The sequence below is a fragment of the Arabidopsis thaliana genome (genome assembly GCF_000001735.4).
Source record: "Arabidopsis thaliana chromosome 1 sequence".
NCBI lineage: Eukaryota > Viridiplantae > Streptophyta > Magnoliopsida > Brassicales > Brassicaceae > Arabidopsis > Arabidopsis thaliana.
This window is the reverse complement of record NC_003070.9, coordinates 2,711,581-2,735,894: the sequence shown is the minus strand read 5'-3', so window position 1 is coordinate 2,735,894 and position 24,314 is coordinate 2,711,581. Positions and strand designations below refer to the sequence as shown.

The 24,314-nt window shown below is 37.1% G+C and overlaps 5 protein-coding genes and 1 long non-coding RNA gene across 13 annotated transcripts; 3 read left to right on the top strand and 3 right to left on the bottom strand.

Annotated features, from left to right (window-relative positions):
- The first annotated feature begins 75 nt into the window (after nucleotides 1–75).
- Nucleotides 76–2,299, top strand: AT1G08610 (Pentatricopeptide repeat (PPR) superfamily protein). The gene is made up of 2 exons (NM_100734.3): nucleotides 76–179; nucleotides 261–2,299. The coding sequence occupies exon 2, from the start codon at nucleotides 428–430 to the stop codon at nucleotides 2,105–2,107; it is 1,680 nt and encodes a 559-aa protein (NP_172337.1). The 5' UTR covers nucleotides 76–179; nucleotides 261–427; the 3' UTR covers nucleotides 2,108–2,299.
- ATRX (P-loop containing nucleoside triphosphate hydrolases superfamily protein) lies at nucleotides 2,282–12,218 on the bottom strand. 4 transcript variants are annotated; one of them, NM_001198008.2, is made up of 28 exons: nucleotides 11,957–12,218; nucleotides 11,762–11,820; nucleotides 11,594–11,631; nucleotides 11,019–11,352; nucleotides 10,872–10,934; nucleotides 10,678–10,773; nucleotides 10,503–10,595; nucleotides 10,202–10,392; nucleotides 9,874–10,117; nucleotides 9,249–9,362; nucleotides 8,862–8,945; nucleotides 8,094–8,447; nucleotides 7,332–7,645; nucleotides 7,146–7,236; nucleotides 6,831–7,040; nucleotides 6,560–6,679; nucleotides 6,254–6,420; nucleotides 5,752–5,893; nucleotides 5,344–5,493; nucleotides 5,204–5,259; nucleotides 4,816–5,113; nucleotides 4,543–4,672; nucleotides 4,077–4,132; nucleotides 3,736–3,962; nucleotides 3,452–3,655; nucleotides 3,290–3,368; nucleotides 2,943–3,202; nucleotides 2,282–2,845 (listed from the first exon to the last, which is right to left on the bottom strand). In NM_001198008.2, exons 4-28 carry the CDS (start codon nucleotides 11,331–11,333, stop codon nucleotides 2,464–2,466), a joined length of 4,440 nt encoding a protein of 1,479 aa, NP_001184937.1. In that variant the 5' UTR covers nucleotides 11,334–11,352; nucleotides 11,594–11,631; nucleotides 11,762–11,820; nucleotides 11,957–12,218; the 3' UTR covers nucleotides 2,282–2,463. The 4 variants fall into 4 exon arrangements, with proteins under 4 accessions (NP_001184937.1, NP_172336.4, NP_001184938.1 ...); NM_100733.5 differs by having other exon boundaries at nucleotides 5,752–5,800; nucleotides 6,224–6,420; nucleotides 11,938–12,071; NM_001198009.1 differs by having other exon boundaries at nucleotides 11,938–12,071.
- A 1,396-nt stretch (nucleotides 12,219–13,614) lies between these two features.
- AT1G08590 (Leucine-rich receptor-like protein kinase family protein) lies at nucleotides 13,615–17,357 on the bottom strand. The gene has a single exon (NM_100732.3). It carries the CDS (start codon nucleotides 17,034–17,036, stop codon nucleotides 13,947–13,949), a length of 3,090 nt encoding a protein of 1,029 aa, NP_172335.1. The 5' UTR covers nucleotides 17,037–17,357; the 3' UTR covers nucleotides 13,615–13,946.
- Nucleotides 13,985–17,279, top strand: AT1G08592. Of its 2 annotated transcripts, NR_139460.1 has the most exons (2): nucleotides 14,219–14,504; nucleotides 15,693–17,020. It is a non-coding gene; the product is annotated as an other RNA (long non-coding RNA). The 2 variants fall into 2 exon arrangements; NR_139459.1 differs by having other exon boundaries at nucleotides 13,985–17,279.
- A 2,005-nt stretch (nucleotides 17,358–19,362) lies between the features above and the next one.
- On the top strand, nucleotides 19,363–20,901 carry AT1G08580 (uncharacterized protein). The gene is made up of 4 exons (NM_100731.5): nucleotides 19,363–19,705; nucleotides 19,886–19,952; nucleotides 20,341–20,421; nucleotides 20,538–20,901. Exons 1-4 carry the CDS (start codon nucleotides 19,544–19,546, stop codon nucleotides 20,597–20,599), a joined length of 372 nt encoding a protein of 123 aa, NP_172334.1. The 5' UTR covers nucleotides 19,363–19,543; the 3' UTR covers nucleotides 20,600–20,901.
- Nucleotides 20,902–21,061: 160 nt separating this feature from the next.
- ACHT4 (atypical CYS HIS rich thioredoxin 4) lies at nucleotides 21,062–23,201 on the bottom strand. Of its 4 annotated transcripts, none has more exons than NM_001084022.1 (5): nucleotides 22,753–23,003; nucleotides 22,600–22,659; nucleotides 22,172–22,348; nucleotides 21,922–22,086; nucleotides 21,161–21,831 (listed from the first exon to the last, which is right to left on the bottom strand). In NM_001084022.1, exons 1-5 carry the CDS (start codon nucleotides 22,834–22,836, stop codon nucleotides 21,583–21,585), a joined length of 735 nt encoding a protein of 244 aa, NP_001077491.1. In that variant the 5' UTR covers nucleotides 22,837–23,003; the 3' UTR covers nucleotides 21,161–21,582. The 4 variants fall into 4 exon arrangements, with proteins under 4 accessions (NP_172333.1, NP_001077491.1, NP_001117248.1 ...); NM_001123776.1 differs by having other exon boundaries at nucleotides 21,162–21,831; nucleotides 22,600–22,799; nucleotides 22,885–23,012; NM_001123777.1 differs by having other exon boundaries at nucleotides 21,162–21,831; nucleotides 22,600–22,799; nucleotides 22,910–22,965.
- Between the last annotated feature and the right edge of the window lie 1,113 nt (nucleotides 23,202–24,314).

Genomic DNA, 24,314 nt, shown 5'->3' with positions numbered 1-24,314 from the left:
AAGTTTGTGGGAATAAATGAAACATGTCGAGACATATAGGGTGCACATTGTAAATTTAGGATAAACCCTACTTATCATCTCAAAACCCGCGTCGGCTTCGAACAACGAACAGTGAGTTTCTCACACTCATCATTTCTCCAGATTTGTTAGGGTTTCTCAAACTTAACCGCAACTTGAAGGTTTTCTGCTTCTTTTCTTTTGTTGGAAACTGTTTCAGTCTGCTTCTCTGTCTCTATAACTTGTACCTTTCCTTTTCACAGGTTTGGTTTCTCCATTCACTCAAGAATAGGTTATGAGATAAAGCAGCAGAGACTGAACATCATACCAGCAAATAATTATTGGTCTAACTTCTTCTTCATTGAGTTTGATAAGCTTTTGTAAAAGGAAAGATCTCTGTTTTGTTAAAATAGCTTCTGGATTCTGAGAAATGGCTTCGTCGAATTTGCTACTTGAGGTTCAGTTCTTGCATATTCCTAGTCTGTCTCAAAAGCAGGCGAATCCTTTATCTTGCAGAAAGTTTTCTTCTTTAGATTGGAAGCAAGAAATTGGGCTGAAAAAGGATGTTTTTTTTAGATGTCACGGCTTGTTAAGTAGTGTGTGCATTGACAATGTAAATGATCATGCTGAGAGAAGCTCAGAGTTCCATCACTATGGTGTCGGTACTAACTTGAGAGCCAGAGTGAAACCTATGAAGCAATTTGGTTTATCATCTGATGGACCAATTACAGAGAACGACGAAGAGACCAACAATGAGATCCTTCATAACCTGTGCAGCAATGGGAAGTTAACAGATGCGTGCAAACTTGTCGAGGTGATGGCACGACATAATCAGGTTCCTCATTTTCCTTCTTGCTCAAACTTAGTCCGTGGTCTAGCCAGAATTGATCAACTGGATAAAGCAATGTGTATCTTGAGAGTAATGGTAATGTCTGGTGGGGTTCCAGATACTATTACCTATAACATGATCATCGGAAATCTTTGCAAGAAAGGGCATATAAGAACTGCTTTGGTCCTCTTAGAAGATATGAGTTTGAGTGGGAGCCCTCCTGATGTGATCACGTATAACACAGTGATTCGGTGTATGTTTGATTATGGGAATGCTGAGCAAGCCATCAGGTTTTGGAAGGATCAACTGCAGAATGGTTGCCCTCCATTTATGATTACATACACGGTTTTGGTCGAACTCGTGTGCAGGTACTGTGGAAGCGCTCGAGCTATAGAAGTTTTAGAAGACATGGCAGTGGAAGGTTGCTATCCTGACATTGTCACATATAATTCTCTGGTTAACTATAACTGCAGGCGAGGGAATTTGGAAGAGGTGGCTTCGGTTATTCAGCATATCTTATCTCATGGATTGGAACTGAACACTGTAACTTACAACACTCTTCTACATTCCCTCTGTTCCCACGAGTACTGGGATGAAGTGGAGGAGATTCTAAACATCATGTACCAGACGTCCTACTGTCCAACTGTTATTACTTACAACATCCTGATTAATGGTTTATGCAAAGCCAGGCTTTTGAGTCGTGCAATTGATTTCTTCTACCAAATGCTGGAACAGAAGTGTTTGCCTGATATAGTCACTTACAACACAGTTCTCGGAGCCATGTCCAAAGAGGGCATGGTAGATGATGCGATTGAGTTGCTTGGATTGCTGAAAAACACATGTTGTCCGCCGGGCTTGATCACTTACAACTCTGTAATCGATGGATTGGCTAAAAAGGGCCTGATGAAGAAAGCATTGGAGCTGTACCATCAGATGCTGGATGCTGGAATCTTTCCGGATGATATAACTCGTCGGTCTTTAATATATGGTTTCTGCCGGGCAAACCTAGTTGAAGAAGCTGGCCAAGTTTTAAAGGAGACGAGCAATAGAGGGAATGGGATCAGAGGTAGCACTTACAGGTTGGTGATCCAAGGGCTGTGCAAGAAGAAAGAGATAGAAATGGCGATAGAGGTTGTTGAGATAATGCTAACAGGTGGGTGTAAGCCAGATGAGACAATATACACCGCAATAGTTAAAGGCGTGGAAGAGATGGGAATGGGAAGCGAGGCTGTTCAGTTGCAGAAGAAACTGAAGCAATGGAAACTCTTGAAAGAAGTGTAGGAAACGTAATTGAAGCAGACTCTTTTTTTGCTTTTTCTATTAAGCTTTTTTGTACAGGAAATCAGTCGTATCCGGCAATGGTTGAATCAGAAAGCTTAGGCCTCCATTTGTTCAGTGACTGCTTTCTGCTATACGGTTAAACGTTAAAACAACAAACAAGTTGAAAGTTGTATATTTGAATCTCGAAACAGGTGTCATTACAAATTTCAACATGCTCCTACCAAACGCCCTGAGTTACATTATAACTCACATCTAATCTGAAGGGAGTTTCAAATGTTACTATTCCCATAAATTTTGGTTCAGTCTCATAATTTAAAAGAAGGAAAAATGAACTCAACATTTTTGCAATGTTCTATTTAGTTTACAATTACCGCTGAAAGTTTGGATGCGGGTATAACATCTTCCCACCTTATGACGCGCCCACACTCCCCACAGACTGTGCTGCTGCCGACTTTTAATCCTTGGCTTATGAGTGTAAGCTGGTGCGCGATTCTAGTGCAGTTGCGGTTTACAAAACGACTCCTGTTGAACCCCTTTGGCTGGGGCAAGGGCTCTGTTTGTGTGGAAGGAGAAGGTTTTGGAACCACTGGAGATTCACTGAATGGGACCCGTTGAACTTCCTCCCACTCAAGTGCTCTCCTATAAACTTCCCAGGCCATGTCTTTTTCTTCCTTTGTCAGTCTTTCTTCTTCATTCTCTTGTAGCAATGTCTCGTGCTCATGGAAACTGGAAATCCAGCTAGTGAAAAAGGACATATAGTGTTACAAAGCAAGTAGCATAAAAAACCAAAGATTTTAGGTACTGATGTGAATATGGTTACGCTTGTGAAACTTACTTGGGGCCGTGTCTCTGTAGTAAGTTCTCCATCAATTTGTCGCCACCAACACGAGATAAAGTGGCCTTCTTTGTCCACAAGATTGCTTGCTCCACCAGATTGCTATGTCCCGCTTCATTTTGCTTGCTTATCTCAGTTACGGCTTCAGATTTTTCATCATCATCGTCAAATTCAAAAAGATGTAACATCTCTTCTTTGGAGATAGTCCTGTGCACTTGTTGTCTATCCACTACTCTCGCAGCTAGCCCTTCCTTGGTTACCTAATCATATTAACAGATCTGATTCATGAATGTCTCTTTGAAGGAAAGAAACAGCAAAATTCAACATTGTTTTATGCCTTTCAATACCTGACGTTTATATATTTTTTCTTCAATAGTCCCACGTGCCATCAATCTGTACGCAAATACGGGCTTCTTTTGGCCATACCTGCAACCAATAAGTCCACGTATAATAAGCCACCGTTTGTAATGCTATATTGACAAATTTTAATTCCATAGTCTAGAAAATACCTCCAAGCTCGAAATATAGCTTGAAGATCATAGGTTGGATTCCATGAACCATCGACGATGATCACACGGTTAGCAGCATAAAGGTTAATTCCAAGGGATCCCGCTCTGGTTGAAATTAGTGTACATTTCACTCTTTTGTTGTCAGGCTCATTAAACCTATCAACCAACTTCTGGCGTTCTGAGCTTTCAGTTTTTCCATCAATTCTGCATCCATCAAGGGAAGTTAGAGTCTTCATAATTGTTCAAAAAACATTCACGCGAATATAAGAGAATAAGATACCAACCTATACCAGTCTTTCCCCTTTTTCCAGAACTTTCCTTGTTTCCCATGCCGAGGTACTCTTGAAAGATAAAGTTCTATGAGATCCAATGTCGGGATACTCTGGCTAAACACAAGCGCCTTATCCCCCACATCAGCACTCATAGATAAAATATCCAATAGCAGAATCATTTTGCCACTGAAGTCCGACACCTTATAATTATTTTTTTGAAGTAGGTCGACCCACCAATCCTGGCACAAAGACAGGGTTAGAATCAGAGCATGGGTGCACAATTACGCTGCTGTTTACTTTAAAGTTATAGGCAGTAGTTACTAATTCACTCAGGCTGAGTAAACTATAGTTACCTTCTGGAGGTATCCATCAACTTTATCCTGCAGATCATTCATAGTTCTCTGTTTCTCTGTCAATATCCAAAACAACAATGACACAGATTATTAATACTTTTCTCACTATTATTGAACTTGCATAGATGCAAACAAAGAAAGATCACTCCTGAAAGCTCCACAGAATATGATGAAGCTTAAAACATAACATTGCTGAATCGAAGGTCCCTTAACTATTGCATGTCATAGATTATTCTTGGTAAGAAAGTCTTAGACCAATAAAACTAATCCTCTATTGGCAATCTTATTCAAACTGGAACGGTACCAAAAAGGTATAATATCTACTGCACCTAGTATTCCTTGAATTCAAAACCAAAAGACATCTATCTTAACCATGGAACAAGTCCAATGTTTTTCTGTTCCTTCTATTCTTCATACTAGTTTAATAAAATCTTAAAATATGTGAGTAGTGCCAATTAAGAGTTACCTCCTGTAACCATGTTGTAGTCTATATTTTCATCACTTGAACAGTCATCTGGAATATCAACAATGCTACCACGACGACCATTCTTGCTATCTTCACTTCTTAATTGCGGAATCCCTGGATGATTCAAAATCTGGGAGACGTAATACCAAAGAGAGAGTTCAGAATATGAAAACGAATACCAGATAAATCAGTTATTAACATTATTATTCTTAACATTTTTTTCTCAAATAAGTTGTTAATTTAAGTATAGCAAGGCCTTTATCACATTTATACCTGAGCCAAGACCTGGTAAGCAGCAAAAAAGTTTTTTCTCATCCTTTCATCTGTTCTTCCATCGCTGAACCCATAAAGCTCAAGAAATCTCTGATACAATATCCGTTGCAAGGGAGATAGCTTGACAGATATTACGAAGACTGTTTTAGGTGGCAGATCCTTTTTCACCACATTCATATCCATTCTTTGCACAAAACCTTTCAATTGCTCATACAGAATGTGTGACCTCTGGTTCATAATTTTTACATCCTCCGCAGTTGAATTCATATGCTGTCCGTTTTCTATTGGATTTTGGAAGCTGCAGGTATGGAGAACCACAGTTAAAACTCTAGAAACATAACATCATAATAGACAGATAAAAAAAAAAAAACTGGTATGAAAGACTTGCCGGTTTCTAAACTCAGGGCTACTTCCCAAGAATCCTTCTCTCACAAAATCAACCATCTGTTGCAGTACAGACATAGCTAAAGATACTGGAGATAAGAAAAAATTAGGTCACAATTTTATATAGTTCCCTCAGTAACTTACACAATAATACTCCATGAGATTGTTTTGAAGGGGTGAGCCAGTTAAGGCAATTCTTCTCTGGCATTTAACTTGCTTCAATGCTTGCGTTGTGTCAGCCTTGGTGTTCTTAATGATGTGAGCCTCGTCGCAAACAAGTATATCAGGTCCATCCTGCAGCCACATAGGTTTAGGAATTGCAAGAATAAAATATTGCAAGCAGAGGTATATGCACAAGGGAAATCATAAACAAGAGAAAACATGAAAACAACAAAATCTATGATACAGATATGGCCTTTAAATAGCAGAAATATTAACCTTCAAAAAGTAATGTGTAAACATAAACAGCACGTCAAACGCTTTCCTAAAATGACCTAGAATATTAACAGGATAGAAATCAATAAAATTTTGCAAGTGACATTATAGTCTCACCCTCAAGGCATTACAGATCCCTCTGGCCGCATTTAAGTCCTTCACCCCCCTCCCAAGAGACAGGTTTCTAAAATTTGTATATCCCATCAAAAAGACTCCACCCTTCTTTCGCCACTTTGTTAGCAAATCAAATCTTCTCTCCCTTCAAAAAAAACATTCGAGCAGGAAGTGGATAGAGAAACTGTCACCAAAAATACAACTTACATAGGCCAAAATAAGTGTTTGATATATGGGCCAATAGGTCAGTTTAGTAGGAAGTTAAGACAGCTGAGATCTTGTGTTTGGACGAGAGGGCTTGCATCTATATTCTTTGATTAGGGAAAAGATCTTCAGATAGCTTTAGTATAAGTAACATTCAGCAGTCTTATGGGCCATAAGTTATGGCACACCACTATAGACTACCCAGCCCCTATTTTAAATATCTAAAACCTAGACTAGATTAGAAAACATAAGAATCTGAATTGTCAAGTACCAAAAGTTTCTTTCATAGAAGAATTTATACCTTGAAACATCTCCAAGCATAAAAATGCGAAGCGGTTTCACTTCTGAAGGCATCCACTTCTCAAACTCACTTCGCCAATTGTGCAACACATTTACAGGAGTCACAATAAGAGCAGTTTTCAACCCTAAATCAACACATCTCATTGCGGTGTACAGGAATGCTATAACCTGAATAGGTTTAAGTGAGAGAAGACATAAAGAGCCAGTAATTAACAAATAACGATTAACCATTAGTAGTATGCACTAATAGAATCGGACGATAATACGATATATCCAAACAGCCTCGTGCATGAAAAGAATTAAGCACCTGAAAAGTTTTGCCCAGGCCCATTGTATGTGCTAGAATGCAACCAAGACCTTTATCACCAGACTTGACTCTGCTGATAGACTGAATAATATTTTCCCACATAAATCTTATCCCTGTTACCTGAAAAAAAAAACTCCAAACTTACAGCAAAAGCTATTTCCATAATAGGCATTTCTAGTCGAGATGGCTATCTTTAATACCCAATGGTATAGGTGACAAGCGAGATGGAAGTATATTATGATGATAGGGATACACATATGTAAATGCTAACCTGATGGACTTTTAGTTTGGCAGATATGCTACGAGGAACCCTCACAGCTTCTTCACCAATCTCCCTAACCACATTCACTATGTAACCACTGTGAGCATCACCAAGAACCTCAACTTCCGCACCTTCTGGAATAGATTTCACGTCTCCCATAGAGCTAATTGTTTTGTATCTGGCAGAAAACTGCAAGGACCTAAGGCGCTCCTGTCGTGCCTACAAAAAGAAAGAACCCAATGTACAACGAGCAATACTTAAATAATTTTTTTTTTGAAGTTTATATACAAGTTTAACAAAAGCAACTGCCAAAAAATTAAACACCTTTTCGATTGCAATCTTTGTTCTCGTATCTTTCCCTAGTTCAGCGTCATCGATTATCCGCCGAATTTTCTTTTTCGATTTCTTCTTTGAGCTAAAAGAAAAAAACCATGCACGTAAGAAAAATACCAAATTAGTTGGCAACATGCTGAAATTTTCAATTTTTGTTAGATGAGTATATGATAATACCTGATTGTTACATTGACATCAGCATCTGTATCAACAGAATTGTTATCAGAGCTGGAATCAGAACTCGAATCAGAGCTCAATTCTATTGACTTTTTATCTCTCATAGCTTTCTCCAGTTCCAGTGTCAATCTTTGCAAGGGAATTGGAGAGCAACAACAACAATCCCAACCAGAGGATTGAGCTTCAGACATGTATTCTTCACCAATATTCCTCTTTATACATGATGCACAGAAAAGTTTTTCGCATGTCCTACAATCTATTAAGTCAGCAATATGACCACACCATTCACAATGACGTTCCAAAGAGTCATCAACCTGTAGGCAAAAGTCACGTTTTGATTAGAAAGAGACAAAAGTCAACGTTTTGATTAGAAAGAGACAGATATAGCAATATTCTTTAGATTACGGCAACATTTCTATGTGATCTCTAAATAACAAAAGTAACATGCACCAAAAGAAGTCCGTTACTCAAAGGAAAGCAGCTGAATCTACTACGGCAACAGAAAATCTTTCCATGTGCCAGTCCCCCAGAATTTGCGCACATTGAATATCCAAACCAGCAATCATATTGAAGCTAACCAATTAAGGGTGGCTAAAAAGCAGTCCATGAACACGATTGGTACCTTTCAATCCCTTTCAGAAAAGAAGCCATCCATGTGATATGCTATTCACCACATTAAAGAAATCTAATTTCTAACTAAATTCTGACCCAAATGCAAAAACAAAGTAAGTCACATATAATTGGAAGAAGAAAAAAGCATACCTTAGAAACTCTATCTTCAATTGAACGTTTGCAATCCATGCAAACTATTACTTCTAAAAGGGGATGACTATGCACTTCCACAGCTACTTTATTACAGGCAGTACACCTAAAATTGTTTGCTGGATTCTGTGAATCATCTCTCTTGGCATCTACATTAATATGTGTGCTGGGGGTCATCTTATCTACATCTGAATTAGAAAAATTCCCGTTTTCCTCTATGTTGACTTCACTATTATGAACTTGAGTGCTAGTCTCCGGACTTTTCACTTGATCTTTGGCAAAATTTGGGGTAGTATTATTCCCATCCAAATACACAGAATCATCATCCATATTCTCTGCCGCACACCTAATAACCTGATATAAAACCAAATGAAGACTGATACGTGAGCTAAAGATTATTCCTTCAAACCAACGAAACCCCTGGCACCACAAGCCCCAAATGCCGCTTTAACACAAGAAAGAACCATCACTTGACAATTGAGCAACAAGATGTGAGGGCTAAACTTACAGGCAAATTGTCATCTTTATACTAAAAATGTATATTTCTCAGTAATATATCTTCTGGTACTTTAATCACCATTAATATTAACTAAGAAAATTATAGGAAAACACAACCTATCAGTGACTAAATTCTCCAAAACCATGCTCATTAAGAATGATATCCACTAAAGAAGATAGTCGTGACTATGCTACTTGTAACACCAAGACGCCTTCAATCAGATATATGCAAAGTTACGATAAGGAACTGAAAGAATATGCATAACAGACCTGTTTAGATCTTTTCTTGCGTCTTTTCCGTTTCAAACGAAGTTGAAGTACACGATCACAAGTTATATCATCCTCTTCTTTGACCTGTAGATGATTTAATGTCATACTGAAGCTCATAAAGGGTAAGGCAGGAGTTGTGAGTAGTCTTAAATGGTATTTCATATATATAGATTTACTGCCAACTCCGCAAAAGCAAGAACATAAGGAGCAGCCAGAAAAGGTTATAATTTCAAAAGTAGAACGCTTAATTCCAGAAATCTAAGAAGTTAAGTGAAACACTAATACCTTTAGATAATTTTATTTTGTTCTAACAGCCAAAAAAGGTAATACTTTCAAAATTCGAAGACTTGGTAACAGAAATCTAAGAAGTTAAGTCAAAAGTAATACCCTTATATAATTTGTCTTTTGTTCTTCAGTAAGGGCAAGTTCTCTTTCGTTGTCAATTGCATCAGCTAAAAATGGGTCTGCTAAGCTTGCATCAATCTCTTCAATTTCCTCCACCTAACAACAAAATTAAATAATAAATACTGTGATAATCACTCCAGACTGCCAGGAGTATAATTAAGATTCTCAAGCTGTAGGATGGCGTGATCTAGGATAATAAAAGCCTGATTGCATCCCAAGGTTGTAAATAGTGCCTCGCATCATCTAAAACTGCTACAACTACAACTAATGATAACCAAGTATAAGCTCGAATTTATTTATAGAGTTTGGCTTAATATTTTGATCCTAATGAAAACCTACATTGCAGAGTAGGTTATGTTTTCCTGTCATGATTATGGCATAACAGCGGGCCAAAAATTCAGCAACTTGCAAACAGAAATAAACAAAATGGGAAAATTACGCATGCTTTCTTAAGATGTCTAACGGCAAGTAAACGATCAAGGAAAGGGGATGTCACGTTTAATGCTTTTTTTCTTGGAGCGACGAAAATTAACAGATGTAAACATATGCAAATCATCATCAGCATCAGGACTGTTAGAAAATATAAAGGCATGATTGAAAATATAACCTCATTGACTCCTGGAAATTCTAATCCCATGGCTGCAGCTTGGTGTGGAGTGCTTGCCAAGTAAACAGAAGCCCACTGCTTACTACCAAAGGAAACAGACTCATCCCTTTTTTCCGAAAACACTTTGTTTAGAGACGACCAGTCAAGCTCAGATGTTCCAGCTAGAGATTCTTTAACAGCACCATCAGCGAGTTTTTTCTCCAGAAAACCACTAGCTCCCTCCTCCAAAAGTTTTCCATGTCGTCTACACCAGAAATGTATAGATATACCATCCATGAGACTCAGAGTAAATGAACTAACTAAAAGTTAAAGATAATAAAAACCCTACTTTCGGACAGGCCGATGAGTGTGCAGAAACCTCTCAGCGTTAGCCAATGATTCCACAGTTTCTTTTGTCACCTGAGTACCAACCCAATGGGCTCTTTGCTTCCAAGCTTCAGTGTAGCAACCATTAGGGGCTTGACTTTCTATCATTTCGTACAATTTTGGAAGCTCGATTCCAGCACCATCAAGTTGCTCCTTTAAGAAAGAAACGAAAAGGGAAGCAGAGTTGCGCAAGTTACTTTAAATGACAAGTAACCCTTTGGAGTAAGTTTTGTGGGAATAGAAGAAGCAACAACGAAACATACCAACAAGGTTGCACTTTCTGTTTCAAGCTCATCAAGAGTTGCCTCCCATTCGTCTTTAAAAGTCATCATTTCAGCAGCAACAGCTTCATCCAACTAAAAAGGCACACTCTTAAAATGTTTAAATGGAAAAGAGCAAAGGAACCCGTAGCTGTGATAGAGAGAAAAAGAAATTAACCTCATCACCACGGAGTGCTTGTGCTAATTCCTCCCTAACTTCACTCTCTACTTTAGAAAGAGACTCCTTTTCGAGTGCTTCTTGAGCTTCTGCAGCCTTCAGATCAATGGGGAATCATAAAGAGTGAGATTTAGACCTGAAAGTTAAATAGGCCTATCCAGATTTCCATTGAACAAAAGCAAGAGATTAAATACCTTGCTCTCAACTGCCAGAAGATCTGAAATTAACTCATCTATTTCTTCCTCGCTCAAAGGTTTCTGCCCAATAATTGAAAAAAGAAATATTAGATAAACATACACTATTCCTCCGCCAAGTAAACAAGAGATATCCATGATGCATACCTCAAGATCCAACTCATCATCACGCCGGGACAGAATTTGTTCATCTTCATCTGAATTGAAGTCAGAACTTTCAGATCTACTAGAAGCATCTTGCATCTCCTCATCTTTTTGCTCACCCTGATTGTTGTTTTCTTCCATCAGTACATCATTTTGCTCCCCTCTTCCATCTCTTGCTTTCACCTCCATTACCTCCTGTTCTGCTTCCCTATTTTCTTCTATTATTATATCCATCTCATCCTCTTTTGACTCCACAATAACCTCCTTTCCCTCTAGCTTTTCAATTTTTCCCTTCAAACTTTCTTCGTTTGCCTCCATCTTCACTTGCTAGTTGCTACTGAAAAAGTGTCAATAATGGAAACGTTAAGCACACCTCCTGAGACTTACCACAACTAAAAAGACGCATCTGTGAAACAATCTGGTATTTAATATCTCACACAATAAGATCTTACGACAAGACAACTAAACTCAGCTCTAAATCCCGACAATTAATAACCACGAACTTTATTTAAGCATGATATTAAAGTTACCCAGAATCAATTGACTTAGAAAATAAGAGAAGAAGCAATAGCGTTTACCTAAAGAGACGAGAATTGCATCCAAAATTTTGCAGGTTCTGGAAGGCAAAACCATAATTAGTTGTGTAAAACAGTAGAAGACAAAGCGGACCAGCAAATCCCAACCCAGTTGCTCTGAAACCTGAAAAACCCTAATCAATTGAAGCTACACGAAAGGAGAAGACTTACAGCATACGCATACATCAGTTCTCCGAGATCACGAGCATCCTTGCGGCATATATCATGGTCTACATAAAAAAGAGGAGTAGCACAAATCGTGATTAATTAAGAATTACAAGGCTACTTAATTCTAAGCATTTTCATCAAGCGCTCGAAATTTAGGCGACGGCGAAGAATAGGCTTACCAAAGCGAGAGAATCCTACCTAGTGCGAAAGCAGACTCGGAAGAATTTGCTAGGGTTTCGTTTGGGGGAGACGACAACTGAAGGGTCGCGATCGAAACGGTTCGTCGCAGTGAGGCCTGTCGAGAGTGTTTGGTGGTTTCAGATGTTTCAAAACTTCTTATAGAGAGAGAGTTGCAACGGTTTCGGAAAATACAGATTATATTCCTAACTTGGACTATTAGAGACAATGTAGGTGATGAAAACTATGTAAATATTTTTTTGAGAAGAATAGAGATTTCATAGCAAAGAGAAAGCACCTTTTGTGTATTGATTTTGGGTTAAAAAAAAAAGATGTTTTAGAAAAGAAGTTTAGGTTGTAGTTTTATTAGATAGTTGATATGATTGTATTATTTAAGAAGTTAAAAAAAAAGAAATTTAAAAAAAGAAGTTTAGAGGTTGTAGTTTTATACTTTTATTAGATAGTTAATATGATTGATTGTCAAAAAAAAAAAAAAAAGATAGTTGATATGATTGTATTAAGATTTTAGAAACAATTATGTAAAATTTAGTATTTACAATATATGTAACTCATATTTCGAGCTGAAAAAATCGGTAATACAGTTAGAATTTTACAACTCTCCAATCCATTAAAATCATATTTCGTGGGTTCAGAAAAATCATAAAACAGTTACAACTTTACAACTTTCCGGTATATTTAACTCATATCGTGAGAAAAAGAAAAAGGTACAATTTTACAATTTTTGGATATATTTTACTTATATGTAAAACCTAGATAATCGATTTACAACTTTCCACCTCTGCAGTGGCGAGTGAAATGGTTGTTTGACATTTCCAGTTTCTTCTACTCGTGTTCAAGACTATATTTAATTTTTTTTCTTTCTCAATCGGACTTTAGTTGAGTATATTTCGACGTTACCAATGTTAGTGAATAAACGTTATCGATGTTAGCGAATAACAACATATACAAAACCTCAAATGAGAGGTTTATCGAACCAGATTAACTAAGCATATATTTCAATTTCAAAAATCTACCAAATAGCAAGTAGGCACGTAAAGACCATAAACTTTCGGTGAAGTTGATTTTTATCAATATCAAGACAATTTCTAATCGTGAAAAAGAATTAGAATATAATTAAAATTTATGTTTAATTTTGCAATTTTGATTTGTATTTTATTAGTTATTTTCTAAAGTTATATTTTTTTTAGGATTGTTGTCACTGAAAATTTTAATATGTTTAACCAGCCTAGGGTTATTTTTTCTCTGTTGGCATATGTAGTTTTACCATTTTTTATAAAATTTTATGATAACAAAAAGAAAAAAAAAAGAAGAAGAAGGTAACTTGACCATTTGCTGTATATTTAATTATCTTTTGTCCCCAAAAAAATTTATATAACCATTTGGTATATATAGCAAACTCATATTTAGCATGAAAAACCAATAATTGTATTCACTCTATTTTGAGTATATCAGAGATTATTGCCAAAGACTGATTCTCATAATTACAAAATCTCGTTTTTGGATATTTGACTTTGTCATATATAGACTATAGTTGATGTAAGCAATTGCGAATCAAAAATTTTAACCGGAAATGGAAACAAATTCAGAATAGAAGAAATTAATCAAGAACATATACAATATATTTAACTTATATTTCGTTCATAAAAATTCATTTATAGAAAAAAATCAAATTTTTTTATTTATAATTATTGTATCATAAAAGATAATATTTCTCTGTGAATTGAAAGATTAATATTCCATTAAAACAAAACTAATTAAAATCTTTATTTATTATTTTTTTAGCCTCTGGTAACTACAATTTGCTGGATCAGCCATCAACAAGGGGCCTATTACAATTTTGAATCATGTCATTTGGTTCAATGGGCTTTAGTGCACCCATCAGATTTGAAAACATGGGTTTTTGATTCAGCCCAAAGTTAACTTGTTAGCCCAATGTTAAAATTAGCCCCAGCTGATGAAATGACAAAACTACCCTTATCGCCTCCGTCATCTAAATCAGCCCTACCACTGGCGAGTTTCTGAAAATCGGCAAATCCCCGGCGACTTGGCAAACACTTTTCCGGCGTGGCTTCGCCTCCGCGAGCATTGTGATGACGTCTCTAATCGATGGTCTATCCTTCGGTAGCTTCGCGGTGCAGAGAAGAGCGATTCGCAGTGCCAGGAGCATCTCTTCGATCACGTGTTTACAATCTCCGGCGATGCTCGCGTCGATCACTTCTTCCAAGCTCTCGTTCTTCTTCACCTTCCTCCGAATCCACTCAACCACGTCAATCGAATCCTCAAACGAAGGATCTATCGGCATTTTCCCAGTCACCAATTCCAGAAGCACAACGCCTAGACTGTATATATCACTCTTTTCGTCAATCTTCAGTGTGTATCCGTACTCCGGCGCTATATACCCGTAAGATCCAGCCACCATAGAAACGGTCTCGTTCTTATGAAGCATCATCTTCGCCAATCCGAAATCTGCTATCCTCGCTTCAAGGTTTGAATCGAGGAGGATGTTATTAGACTTGATGTCTCTGTGAATGATCGGAGGATAGCAATCGTTGTGCAAGTAATTGAGACCTTGAACGACTCCGACGGCGACATTGTATCGTGAGAGCCAATCTCTTAGTAAGAATTTCTCATCTTTGGAATGCAAAGCAGTTCCTAGGTTTCCATTGGGCATGTACTCGTATACCATCATCACTTCTCTCTCGTTGTGAACGTAACCTAGAATCTTCACAATGTTTCTATGTCGTAGACCACCAAGTAGGTTCACTTCTCTGAGTATGTCGTCCTCTTCATCTTCTTCTTGATGATGATCTTCGATATCATTTTGTGGTGATGGTGATCTCCACAGTTTTTTCACAGCTACAGTGAGTAATGGCCGTCTCATGACTTCTGCTTTGTAAACAATCCCTATGGCTCCCATTCCAATGATGTTTGATTCTTTGATATGTGATAAGATGTCTCCTGCAGTGAAGCACAGTCTCTGGAAAGCCACGAGTCTCCATGGCCATTCCTCCCGAGGTTTCTTGCAGAATATATACTCTCTAGCAAAGTTGCTGTAAAGATCCCATCTTGTGTATATCCATCTCCCTGCCAAGAACATCATCCCCATAGCCACGATGACTGAAGTTCCAACAATGAACCCGAAGACTGCGTGATTCACGTGAATTCTCCCTGGATTTCGGCCTTTTGCTGACAAAGCTAGGCTCTTAGAGCAAGGTGGTAGAACTCCACCGCATAAGCCATTGTTTCCCACGAGGTCTTTTGGGTCTATGGCTGCAAACAGCATGTTTGAAGGAATGGGTCCGTCGAGTTTGTTGAATGACACGTTTAACATCTCCAGTGTTGGAGAAGCTCCCAAGTCCGCTGGTATATTCCCCGTCAAAGAGTTGTTTGAGAGATCAAGAACAGCTAACATGTGCATCCCGGCTAATGCCTTAGGGATTTCTCCAACCAATTGGTTGCTCTTGAGATTTAGACTCACAAGTTTTTCAAAAGAAGCGATCCTTTCTGGGATTCCACCTGAGAAATGGTTGAAGGAAAGATCGAGGACAGACAAAGATGGACGATCTTGAATCTGGTTAGGAATTTTTCCGGCAAAGTTGTTATGTGAGGCAATGAAGGTTTGAAGATTAGGACTTGAGAAAATGGAGGAAGATAGGGATGAGAGATGATTAAATGATATGTCTATAAATGAGAGTGATGTGGATAAGGCTATATCATCTGGAATTTTACCGGTGAGGTTGTTTTTTGCGAGCTCTAGATGCTGAAGCATTGGTAAGTCACCTGAACCAGCTGGTATAGATCCGGAAATGTGATTTTTCTGGATTCGAACACGAACTAAAGTCGGACATGAGAAGATTTCCTCCGGAATCTGACCTGAGAATGAGTTGTTGAAGAGAATGAGCTTTGTGAGGTTTCTGGAATAGCACAATCCTGATGGTATATCTCCTGAAAGCTTGTTTGATGAGACGTCTAACCACTTCAATGGGGAATTTTTGCCGAGATGCACCGGTAATGAACCCATGAGAGAGTTCTGCCACAGCTCAAGAACCTCAAGGTTTGGTAATTCAGCAATTTTTGACGGAATGATTCCCGTGAGTTGATTCCTCATCAAATTTAGAAGCTGCAGATTCTTCAACTCACCTACTTCCATAGGTATTTCTCCTGTGATCTGGTTATCAGACAGATCAAGAAACACAAGAGAAGTCATACCACCAAGTTCTCGAGGAAGTTTCCCTGTGAGACGGTTCTGGTAGAGATAAACTGTTGTAAGTTGTTTCAGCTGCCCCAAAGAAGATGGAATCTGGCCTGTAAGGTTTCCAACAGCCAAATCAAGGTACTGAAGGCGCGTCAATTTCCCAAACTCTTCTGGAATCTCACCCATGAAGCCATTGTAACCAAGAATAATGGTCTCCAAGGAAGAGAGCTCACCAATCACCTTCGGTACCTTTCCACCAAAGTTGTTACCCGAAAGACCGAGAAACTTCAGATTCTTGAGATTCTTGAAAGAAGAAGGCACTGAGCCCTCGAAGTAACCTCCTCGAAAGTCCAAAACCTCAAGTGTAGTTGCGTTGCCAAGATCTTCAGGTAGAAACCCCGAAAAATTGTTGCTTGAGGCATTGACGTGTGTAAGACCAGTTGCCATTCCTAGACCATAAGGGAAGGTTCCAAAGAAGCTGTTCACACTCACATCAATGACCTTCAAAGACGTGAGATTAGAAAGAGATTTAGGAAGAGAAGACTCAAATGCGTTATTGCTGAGATCAAGGGCTTGCAGAGAAGGGAAGCTCTGAATCTGATCTGACACGTTTCCGCTGAGATTCATGTTGGAGAGAAGAAGCTTAGCCACATAGCCATTTGCATCACAGTGAACTCCTGTCCAATGACAATGAACCAACTCAGAAAATGTTGTGGCATTCTCAGGTCTCTTCCAATCTTGGAGATTATTTGAAGGATCAAAAAGGTCTGACTTGAAGGCCAACAAGATCTCTTGTTCGGAGTTTTGAAATGTTTCAGAAGAAACAAAAGGGAAAAGAGCGAAACCAATGTAATAGAAGAGGAAGAAAAGTCGAGGGATCGCCATTTTTCTCCTCTATTTCTTCACTTTTTGGCTAGTTTTATGGCATTTTTGTGCAACTGAGATTGAAGGTCCCCAAGCGAAGTTGATAATAAGAGAGTGGAAACCAAAAGCTGAAAAACAATGATTAGTCAGAATCTAATTTTATTTAATCTCTCTCAATTATTTTATCATGATTGTGTTTCTTTTTCGTTCGGTGGAATAATATGCGAGTTCCATTGGCGTCATAACAATTTGTATGATAGCAAGTAGTTCGCTTTGTTTCTGCATCTGTGACATTACATAGTAGAAAAAGTGATACAATTTCCTTGATGTTTTCATCTATCTTCGTGTGTTAAATTGTGAATTGTGTTTGAGAAAACGAAATTAGATTATAAGTTTGTTTCATATGCATACCCAAATGCTAAATTGTGAATAAAGTCGAACCGAAAATTTTGAGGAGCACTAATTCCATAACCATATCCTGAAGGATTATCTTGCTGATCTGTGCAATATCAAACAACTAAGCGGTGAGAAAGAAGATTAAAATAATGATAATGGGATATATAATATGAAGAAATCGTGGGTTTCTGAACAGCTAGCTAAATCATAAAACACTGAGTGACTTGTAAAGCTTTGTCCTCATTAGAGATTTGTGGGACAGTGAAACATGGGCAGAGAATGTGTCTCACTTACTGTCCAATATAACTATTTTCTATTCAAAGATGATGGCTAATTAGGCAAGATCAAAGTCTTTTAAGAAAACTACCATTTTAGTTCTACCTCACCAATGATTTGACACAAACAATGTTTTTTTACAAATGATTTAACTTCACTTAAATATGAGTAACTAAAGAACGCAAAGTTTTTATTGGTTATAAGGTTAGTTATATCATCCTTGGCGGTCGAGCTAGGTTGAGTTTCCGCATGTCTTCATTAGTCGGGAGAATGTTTTGTTTCGAATGGCGTCATTAAAAAAACACACATGAAAGATGATGGTCGTGAGAGAATCTTCCCACGTTGTTCCAACATAATTAAAATTAGGAAATAAGAAAGTTCATAACTCCATTGCCAAGTTGCAAGTAGCTAGGAACGTCCCATGACACCTACGTAGAGACTAGAGAGATATACATACATCAAATATATCTACTTACACATGCATTGAAAAAAAAAAATACAAATACATTAATTAAATTATTGCATTCATGTAGACATATATGTTTTTCTAGATCTTATAAACACAGATTTTAATGTTTTTCAAAATACGATTATCAGAATTTTTTTTTCTCTGTATATTAGTTTGAGTTGAGAGATTTAAGGCCATACATATGATATATGCATAAAGTTTGCATATTAATGCATTTTTAGACAAGGAGCTTCAATAAACTATGCATATGACATCAAGACGTAACTGAATATGTAGCCCTAAGTCCGTAACCGAATTTGTTTATATTCGTGTGGTTGCAACTTGTGAGTAAATATGCATGCTGATTGCGTGAAGAACAAAGTAGCATTAAGTGCTCTCACGATATCAAAATAAAGTTTAGAACCATCGAAAAGGGCCATCTATCATTTTTATTTTGTTCTTAAAATCTAAAACATATATATTCGATCGGATATACCCATTAAATGAATGAATCATGTTCACATTAGAAGAATCACCATAATTGATCCCAAAAACTATATGAAACATATTCTCGTGAGTGTATAGACTTTTTGGAGATCGATATCTTAATTAATACATCTAGCACAACTCTATATATTCTTGCGGATTAACATCTAAATTTTACGTACCTCGAGCATATATATCCATTATCGACTATCGAGTATCGACTATCGGTTCGTCCAACACATTTAATTGTTGTAGGTTTGCAAGGTAGATATGGACAGTACCTCTAATTAAAGTTCTTTGTCCTTTCAAATTTATCCTCTATTATCATATTCATAAGAAGGAAAAAATAATTGCTCAAATCTAACTTTATAATATGCCCTTTCATATTTCACATGCACCCATATGGGACTTTTTATCATAATCAACATTTTAAAATATAAAATACCGAATGGAATAACAACAATACATCCTATATGTGAATGATAATGCATGCATTAATTATTAATTATATGTATATATACTAATGATGAGATCATAATTTCGATAGTTTAGAGAGAAGATGAGGCTGGAGAGCATGTGCTAAGAGCTTTCCATTAACCATCTAAACACTTAAATCTAATTAGTTTAGCCACATTTTGTTTTTTTGTAATTAAATTTCACATTTTTTTTATTTTAAGAAGAAGTTCAGATTTCAATAATTTGACGTCTTTCAATTTGAGCCGAATCAAACCGAACCGGATTAATTGTTATTTTTCTCAAGCAGCAACGATAAAAAAGATATCTAAAAGGCCCAAATAAGAAATTGAGAAAAGGCCCAAATAGAATTCGTGCGACTGTGGAATTTAGGGTTTTGCATCGAAGTTGGTTTTTAGGTATTAAGTGAGCGAGGCGTCGAAGCTAGGGGTTTGGGTAGAGTAGTAAGATGGCCAAGTACAACGAGATTGCGAAGAAGAAGAGAGAGGCTAAAGCCGATAGAAAACGAGCCATTCACGGCGATCCTCTCACCAATAAATTGAAGACCAGAACTCCGGTCCCCTCCGTCTCCGGCAAACGTCAGAGAAAGCTCCTTCGCAAATGGCGCAGAGTATGTAATTCCTTGATTTAATTGGTTTATTCTAAGATGGAGAATCACACTAGGTCATAGTCCTATGTGGGTTCATGTCTTTTGAGTAGTTATATAAGCTTTGAATGCAATTAGAGCTTCTGTTTTGAAAATATCAAGTGGTTAAAGTAGTTAAGAAAGAGTTGTTTGATTCGTCAACAGGAGCAGAAAGATATGGTGGAGAAGGGTCTTGTTACTATGGAAGATGTGGAGATGGCTTCTGCTCAAGGTATATCTTCACCCTGAAATAAAGCTACTCAGCTTTTGATGTGTTGATTGATCTCTTGACTTCACTTTGTTTACAGCATGAATGAAGTCTTGTCCTTAGAAATCTTGTTTTATTGCGATTGGGATTGCGAAATATCAGTTAGGAATCAACTCTCAATGCTTAGAAATGTATAGTATATCTTGAATTTGGTTATCAATGTAGACTTTGAACCTAAACCTGAAAGCTATTGGTCACATATTCATAGGAATGTCCTTTTTTTGTATTTGGTTTGTGTATCTCACGAAATTATTCAGCACAAAGGCTTGTTTGGAATCCTTTTGGTCTTGTGACTTTAAAATTTAGTTGTCTTGCTTAATTAATAGCTGATCTCTTCCGTCTGGTTTATCAGCTGCATCAGAAGACTCCAAGAAATCCCCCAGAAAATTTAGCGTTAAGAAGAGCTTGAAGTTGAACAAACTAAATAATAAAGGTAATCCTTAAGCTTTTGCCAGCCTCTGATATCTCATACTGTCTAAATAACTATTATCACTTGATTCAAATTTGCCGATAATGGAAAGTAACAAGATCTTTGCATACATGTACCAGGCAAAAAGAAGAAAAACCAGAAAGCCAGTGGTGAAAAATCTGCTGATTGTATGCTAGAATGAGTGTCGTGTATACCTGTAAACCCATTTCTTCTAACGGATGATAGAGGTTTCTCAATGTCTGGTTAGATTCTTTCAAAAATGTGAAACGTGTGTTTTTGCATCCGGAGGATGCGAAGCAGAGGAATGGAGGGTTTGATATGATTTTATTTAAGTTTTCCGAATCCTTTAATTTCTCAATCTAATTTTTGTCTTATCAAAATATCATATTTTGTATTCATTCTTTCTGGTATGTGGTGCCTTTGACGGAGAGTTAGAATATGGAGCAATTTGATAAAAACCCAACTCAATTTTCCTTTCTCTCACTGAAACAGCAAAATTAACCAAGTTAAAGTACCACTAATCCAAACTAAAAAAGTACCATTAATCCTAGAGCTTTTTCTAGGTGACGTTAATATAGTCGACGTTAGTCCTATGGTAACGTAATGTCCCAAGAGACTAACCACACTACAGAAATCTGAAGCCCTTGCAGATCTTATATGTTTTATTCTAAAGATGTTGAAGAGAGGACCATAACAAATACATGTATGATAATCAAACTTCAAACAGAGAAAGTACCAACTTAGGAAAAACCATAATATATACTAACATTAGATACTAATTCATAGATCCTTCATGACATTGTATGATAATCCTCATTGGATTTTTATTTACATTAAATTCTTAAAGCAAATAAAAAACAAACAAAGAAACCAAAACTCTACTGAAGCTGATTGAAAGGAGAAAGCTTCCATGCTGCCGAGCGCACGACCTTCCACTCCAATCCCATAAGAACTGAGCAAAACTCAAGTAACCATCGGAACTGGTTTTGCTCTAGGTAAACCCAGAGGCCAAGAACCGATTTTGCTCAGGGGACCCGAAAAAAAACTAAACCCCACTAAACCGGCTGGCTGCTCCGAGAACTGACATCTTTAGGTACTGCAATATATCCAGCTGCTGCTACTACTACTATCACGCAAACTATACAGGGAAATGTTTATTCAGTCTCATCTCCCTGCGGAGACCAATGTTTTTTCGTCATTGGAGCTCATCGAAGGAAGAGGAACAGGGAGACTTGGGTTTGAATCAGGAGTGGCTGCTTCTTTCTCAACTGGTACAGGCTTTGGTGTGTAAGTAAAGTTGAGTTCTTTGTTGGCTGCAAGTGCCACAAGCTCTTTCTCTTCAAGGCCTTTGGTCGGTCCGAGGCTGCACCTATCTGGACCATGCTTTGCCAAGGCATCTCTGAATTTCTTGATCTGAAACAGATAAAACAAATCAAGATCAAAATCGAACCTAAGATGGTTTTTTCATTGATTGTCTCATGGATTATAAGAATGAGAACGAACCGTGGCATTGGTACAGCTAAAGCTGCAAACACGACCCTGAGAGCCACGGTAGAATCGGAAAAAAGGGAGAACATGGACACCAAGACTATAACACATGGACTTATGCTCCTCGTAATTCACCTGAAGAAACTGCACATCCGGGTTCATCTCTGCAAACTGACATATCTGCAACAATCATAAACCATCATTGTTAGAAAACTTGTTCATTTCATCAATACTGTACCAAACAATCCAAGAAGTGGATTGATACCTTAGGATGGAGAGCCTTGCAGCCACCACAGCCAGGTGAGAAGAAATCAACAACAACAAGCTTATCACCAGCGTTAGTAAGAGAATCAACGAGCTCTTGAGCTGAAGAGATCTCTCTCATGTTATCTTTCAGACCTTTCTCCCACCACTTCTGAGCTGTCCCAATCCTCAAAGTTGTCTGCAAATTTACACATGTCAGATATCATATTTTCACAGATCCATAAAACCAACACATCAAATTGAAAACACATGAACCCTAAACCAAAATCTACTCTTCAAGCCAATAATTCACAACAAAATTAAAGCAAAACCCTAAAAAACTATTCTTTCAACAATTAGCTCTCAGGATCTTTCTAATTAGATCTCGCATGTAATGGATTATAATATTTCAGATAAACAAAAACGAAAACACAAAACATTAAAGTCTACCTGAGCTGTGATAGCTGATGATCTTCTGAAGCTCTCGTCTTGAGAATCTCCGAAAACGATCTGTTTTCCGTAAAATACACTTCTAAGAGGCTTCTGACTCTTAAGCTTCAGACAAGAGAAACTCTTTTTCAAACCAAACCCACCAAAACTCACCGGAGAGAAAGAGAAATCATCAACACGGTGATGATTACCACAAGCTCCTAAGAACAAACTCGTTTTGCTAATCACTTCCGTCATATTATTCTCTAATCAGAAGAAAAAACAATATCTGTCTCCAGAATATACCAGAAGAAAAAGAAAAAGTTCTCACAGAGACGACGTGTCTTCTCAGCAATCTTTAGTCGCCAGCGAAGTTTCGCTTTCTTTCTCAGGAAAAATTAGCTTCACGAGAAAATTTATAATCGAAAAAAAAAAGTTTAAAGGAAAGAGAAAAAGGCCTCAAGGTTAGACATTTCTGGACAGGAAACTGTTTTCTTTTTCGTTAAGTGATCTTGACCGTCCATTTTGGATTTGGAATTTTAAGATCTAACGGTGGATTAGTGATTATCAGGTTTAGTCGGTCAGAAGAAAACTAATAAATGGATAAGGTTCATGACTTCTCGCAGATATAAAGGAACAAGTATAGGAAATTTTCTCATGACTTTGAATACATTTAAATGGATATGTTTGGTTTTTTACCATGCTTTTATCTGAATACAGAGTTTTAACTATGTTAAGTGGATATATATTATTTTGAAGAGTATGTTTAGCCAATTTAAGTAACGAATTTTAAATTTACCTATATTAATATTAAACAAATGGATTATATAGGTCATGAACCAAACAATTTTGAGAAAAATAAATGATACAGTTTCATCCTCAAACATTTATCAATCAAGTAAACAACAAATTAGGCGATGAACCACCAAAATGAAAGATTATTACTTTATTAGTCATCTGCAATCAACTAGTGAAGGATTTTACTACCAAACAAAAGAAAAAAAAGTAGTGATGGATAAATGGATTTGGATTTTAAGGAAGATAGTTTGCCAACACATCACCCACGTGGGTCTCACTCTCTCCACCACAACTCTCTCCTTTAACCTTTTTTATGAACTTTATATTATTGGAGATTTGCAATTGCCACCTCTTTAACAAAATAATTGGAGATTGCCCTTTTTAGTTTTTTGGTTTACATCTAACCCCCTCAATTCCACATTGCACAAGTTTTCGATCGATTCACGACAATAAGTAGAACAAACGTAACAAATGTGACTAGAGTTGAACAGCCAAAACAATCGAAGCAACTTTATTTTAATGTAAAACAAGCGTTATGTAATATTTTTTTGGGCGGCAAACAAATTTACTATATTTAATTACAAAAACAGAATAATTTTTTAATTAGAAAACAAAAAGTTTAAACAAAACAAATGTGACGAATGTAGAATAGACAAAACAATCCTAACAAATTTGTTTTAATGTAAAACAAGCGTTACGTAATCTATATATTTTTGTCGGTAAACTAATACTATTTTATAACCATGAAACGTTACAAAATTTAGTACATACTAACGTTATAGTAATGTAGTGACACAGTTTTTAAAAACATTTTTCAAGCATTACAGAATAAATATTGAATTGCGACTACAATAAATATTATTAAATTATTTTTTTATTCGAATATCATAAGGAATTTAATGTGATTAGTCAAAATTTTGGGTATTATTAAGTTTATA

Excerpts from the sequence above, each read along its gene's own strand:
- AT1G08590 (NM_100732.3), bottom strand. The coding sequence starts at position 17,036 with ATGGCGATCCCTCGACTTTTCTTCCTCTTCTATTACATTGGTTTCGCT.
- AT1G08580 (NM_100731.5), top strand. The coding sequence starts at position 19,544 with ATGGCCAAGTACAACGAGATTGCGAAGAAGAAGAGAGAGGCTAAAGCC. Across the intron at positions 19,706-19,885 it reads TCCTTCGCAAATGGCGCAGA|GAGCAGAAAGATATGGTGGA; the intron begins GTATGTAATTCC and ends ATTCGTCAACAG. Across the intron at positions 20,422-20,537 it reads GAACAAACTAAATAATAAAG|GCAAAAAGAAGAAAAACCAG; the intron begins GTAATCCTTAAG and ends TACATGTACCAG.
- AT1G08610 (NM_100734.3), top strand. The coding sequence starts at position 428 with ATGGCTTCGTCGAATTTGCTACTTGAGGTTCAGTTCTTGCATATTCCT.
- ATRX (NM_001198008.2), bottom strand. The coding sequence starts at position 11,333 with ATGGAGGCAAACGAAGAAAGTTTGAAGGGAAAAATTGAAAAGCTAGAG. Across the intron at positions 4,133-4,542 it reads CTACAACATGGTTACAGGAG|AGAAACAGAGAACTATGAAT; the intron begins GTAACTCTTAAT and ends GGATATTGACAG. Across the intron at positions 2,846-2,942 it reads CTACAGAGACACGGCCCCAA|CTGGATTTCCAGTTTCCATG; the intron begins GTAAGTTTCACA and ends CTTTTTCACTAG.
- ACHT4 (NM_100730.4), bottom strand. The coding sequence starts at position 22,836 with ATGACGGAAGTGATTAGCAAAACGAGTTTGTTCTTAGGAGCTTGTGGT. Across the intron at positions 22,349-22,599 it reads CATCAGCTATCACAGCTCAG|ACAACTTTGAGGATTGGGAC; the intron begins GTAGACTTTAAT and ends GTAAATTTGCAG. Across the intron at positions 21,832-21,921 it reads TTAGCTGTACCAATGCCACG|ATCAAGAAATTCAGAGATGC; the intron begins GTTCGTTCTCAT and ends TATCTGTTTCAG.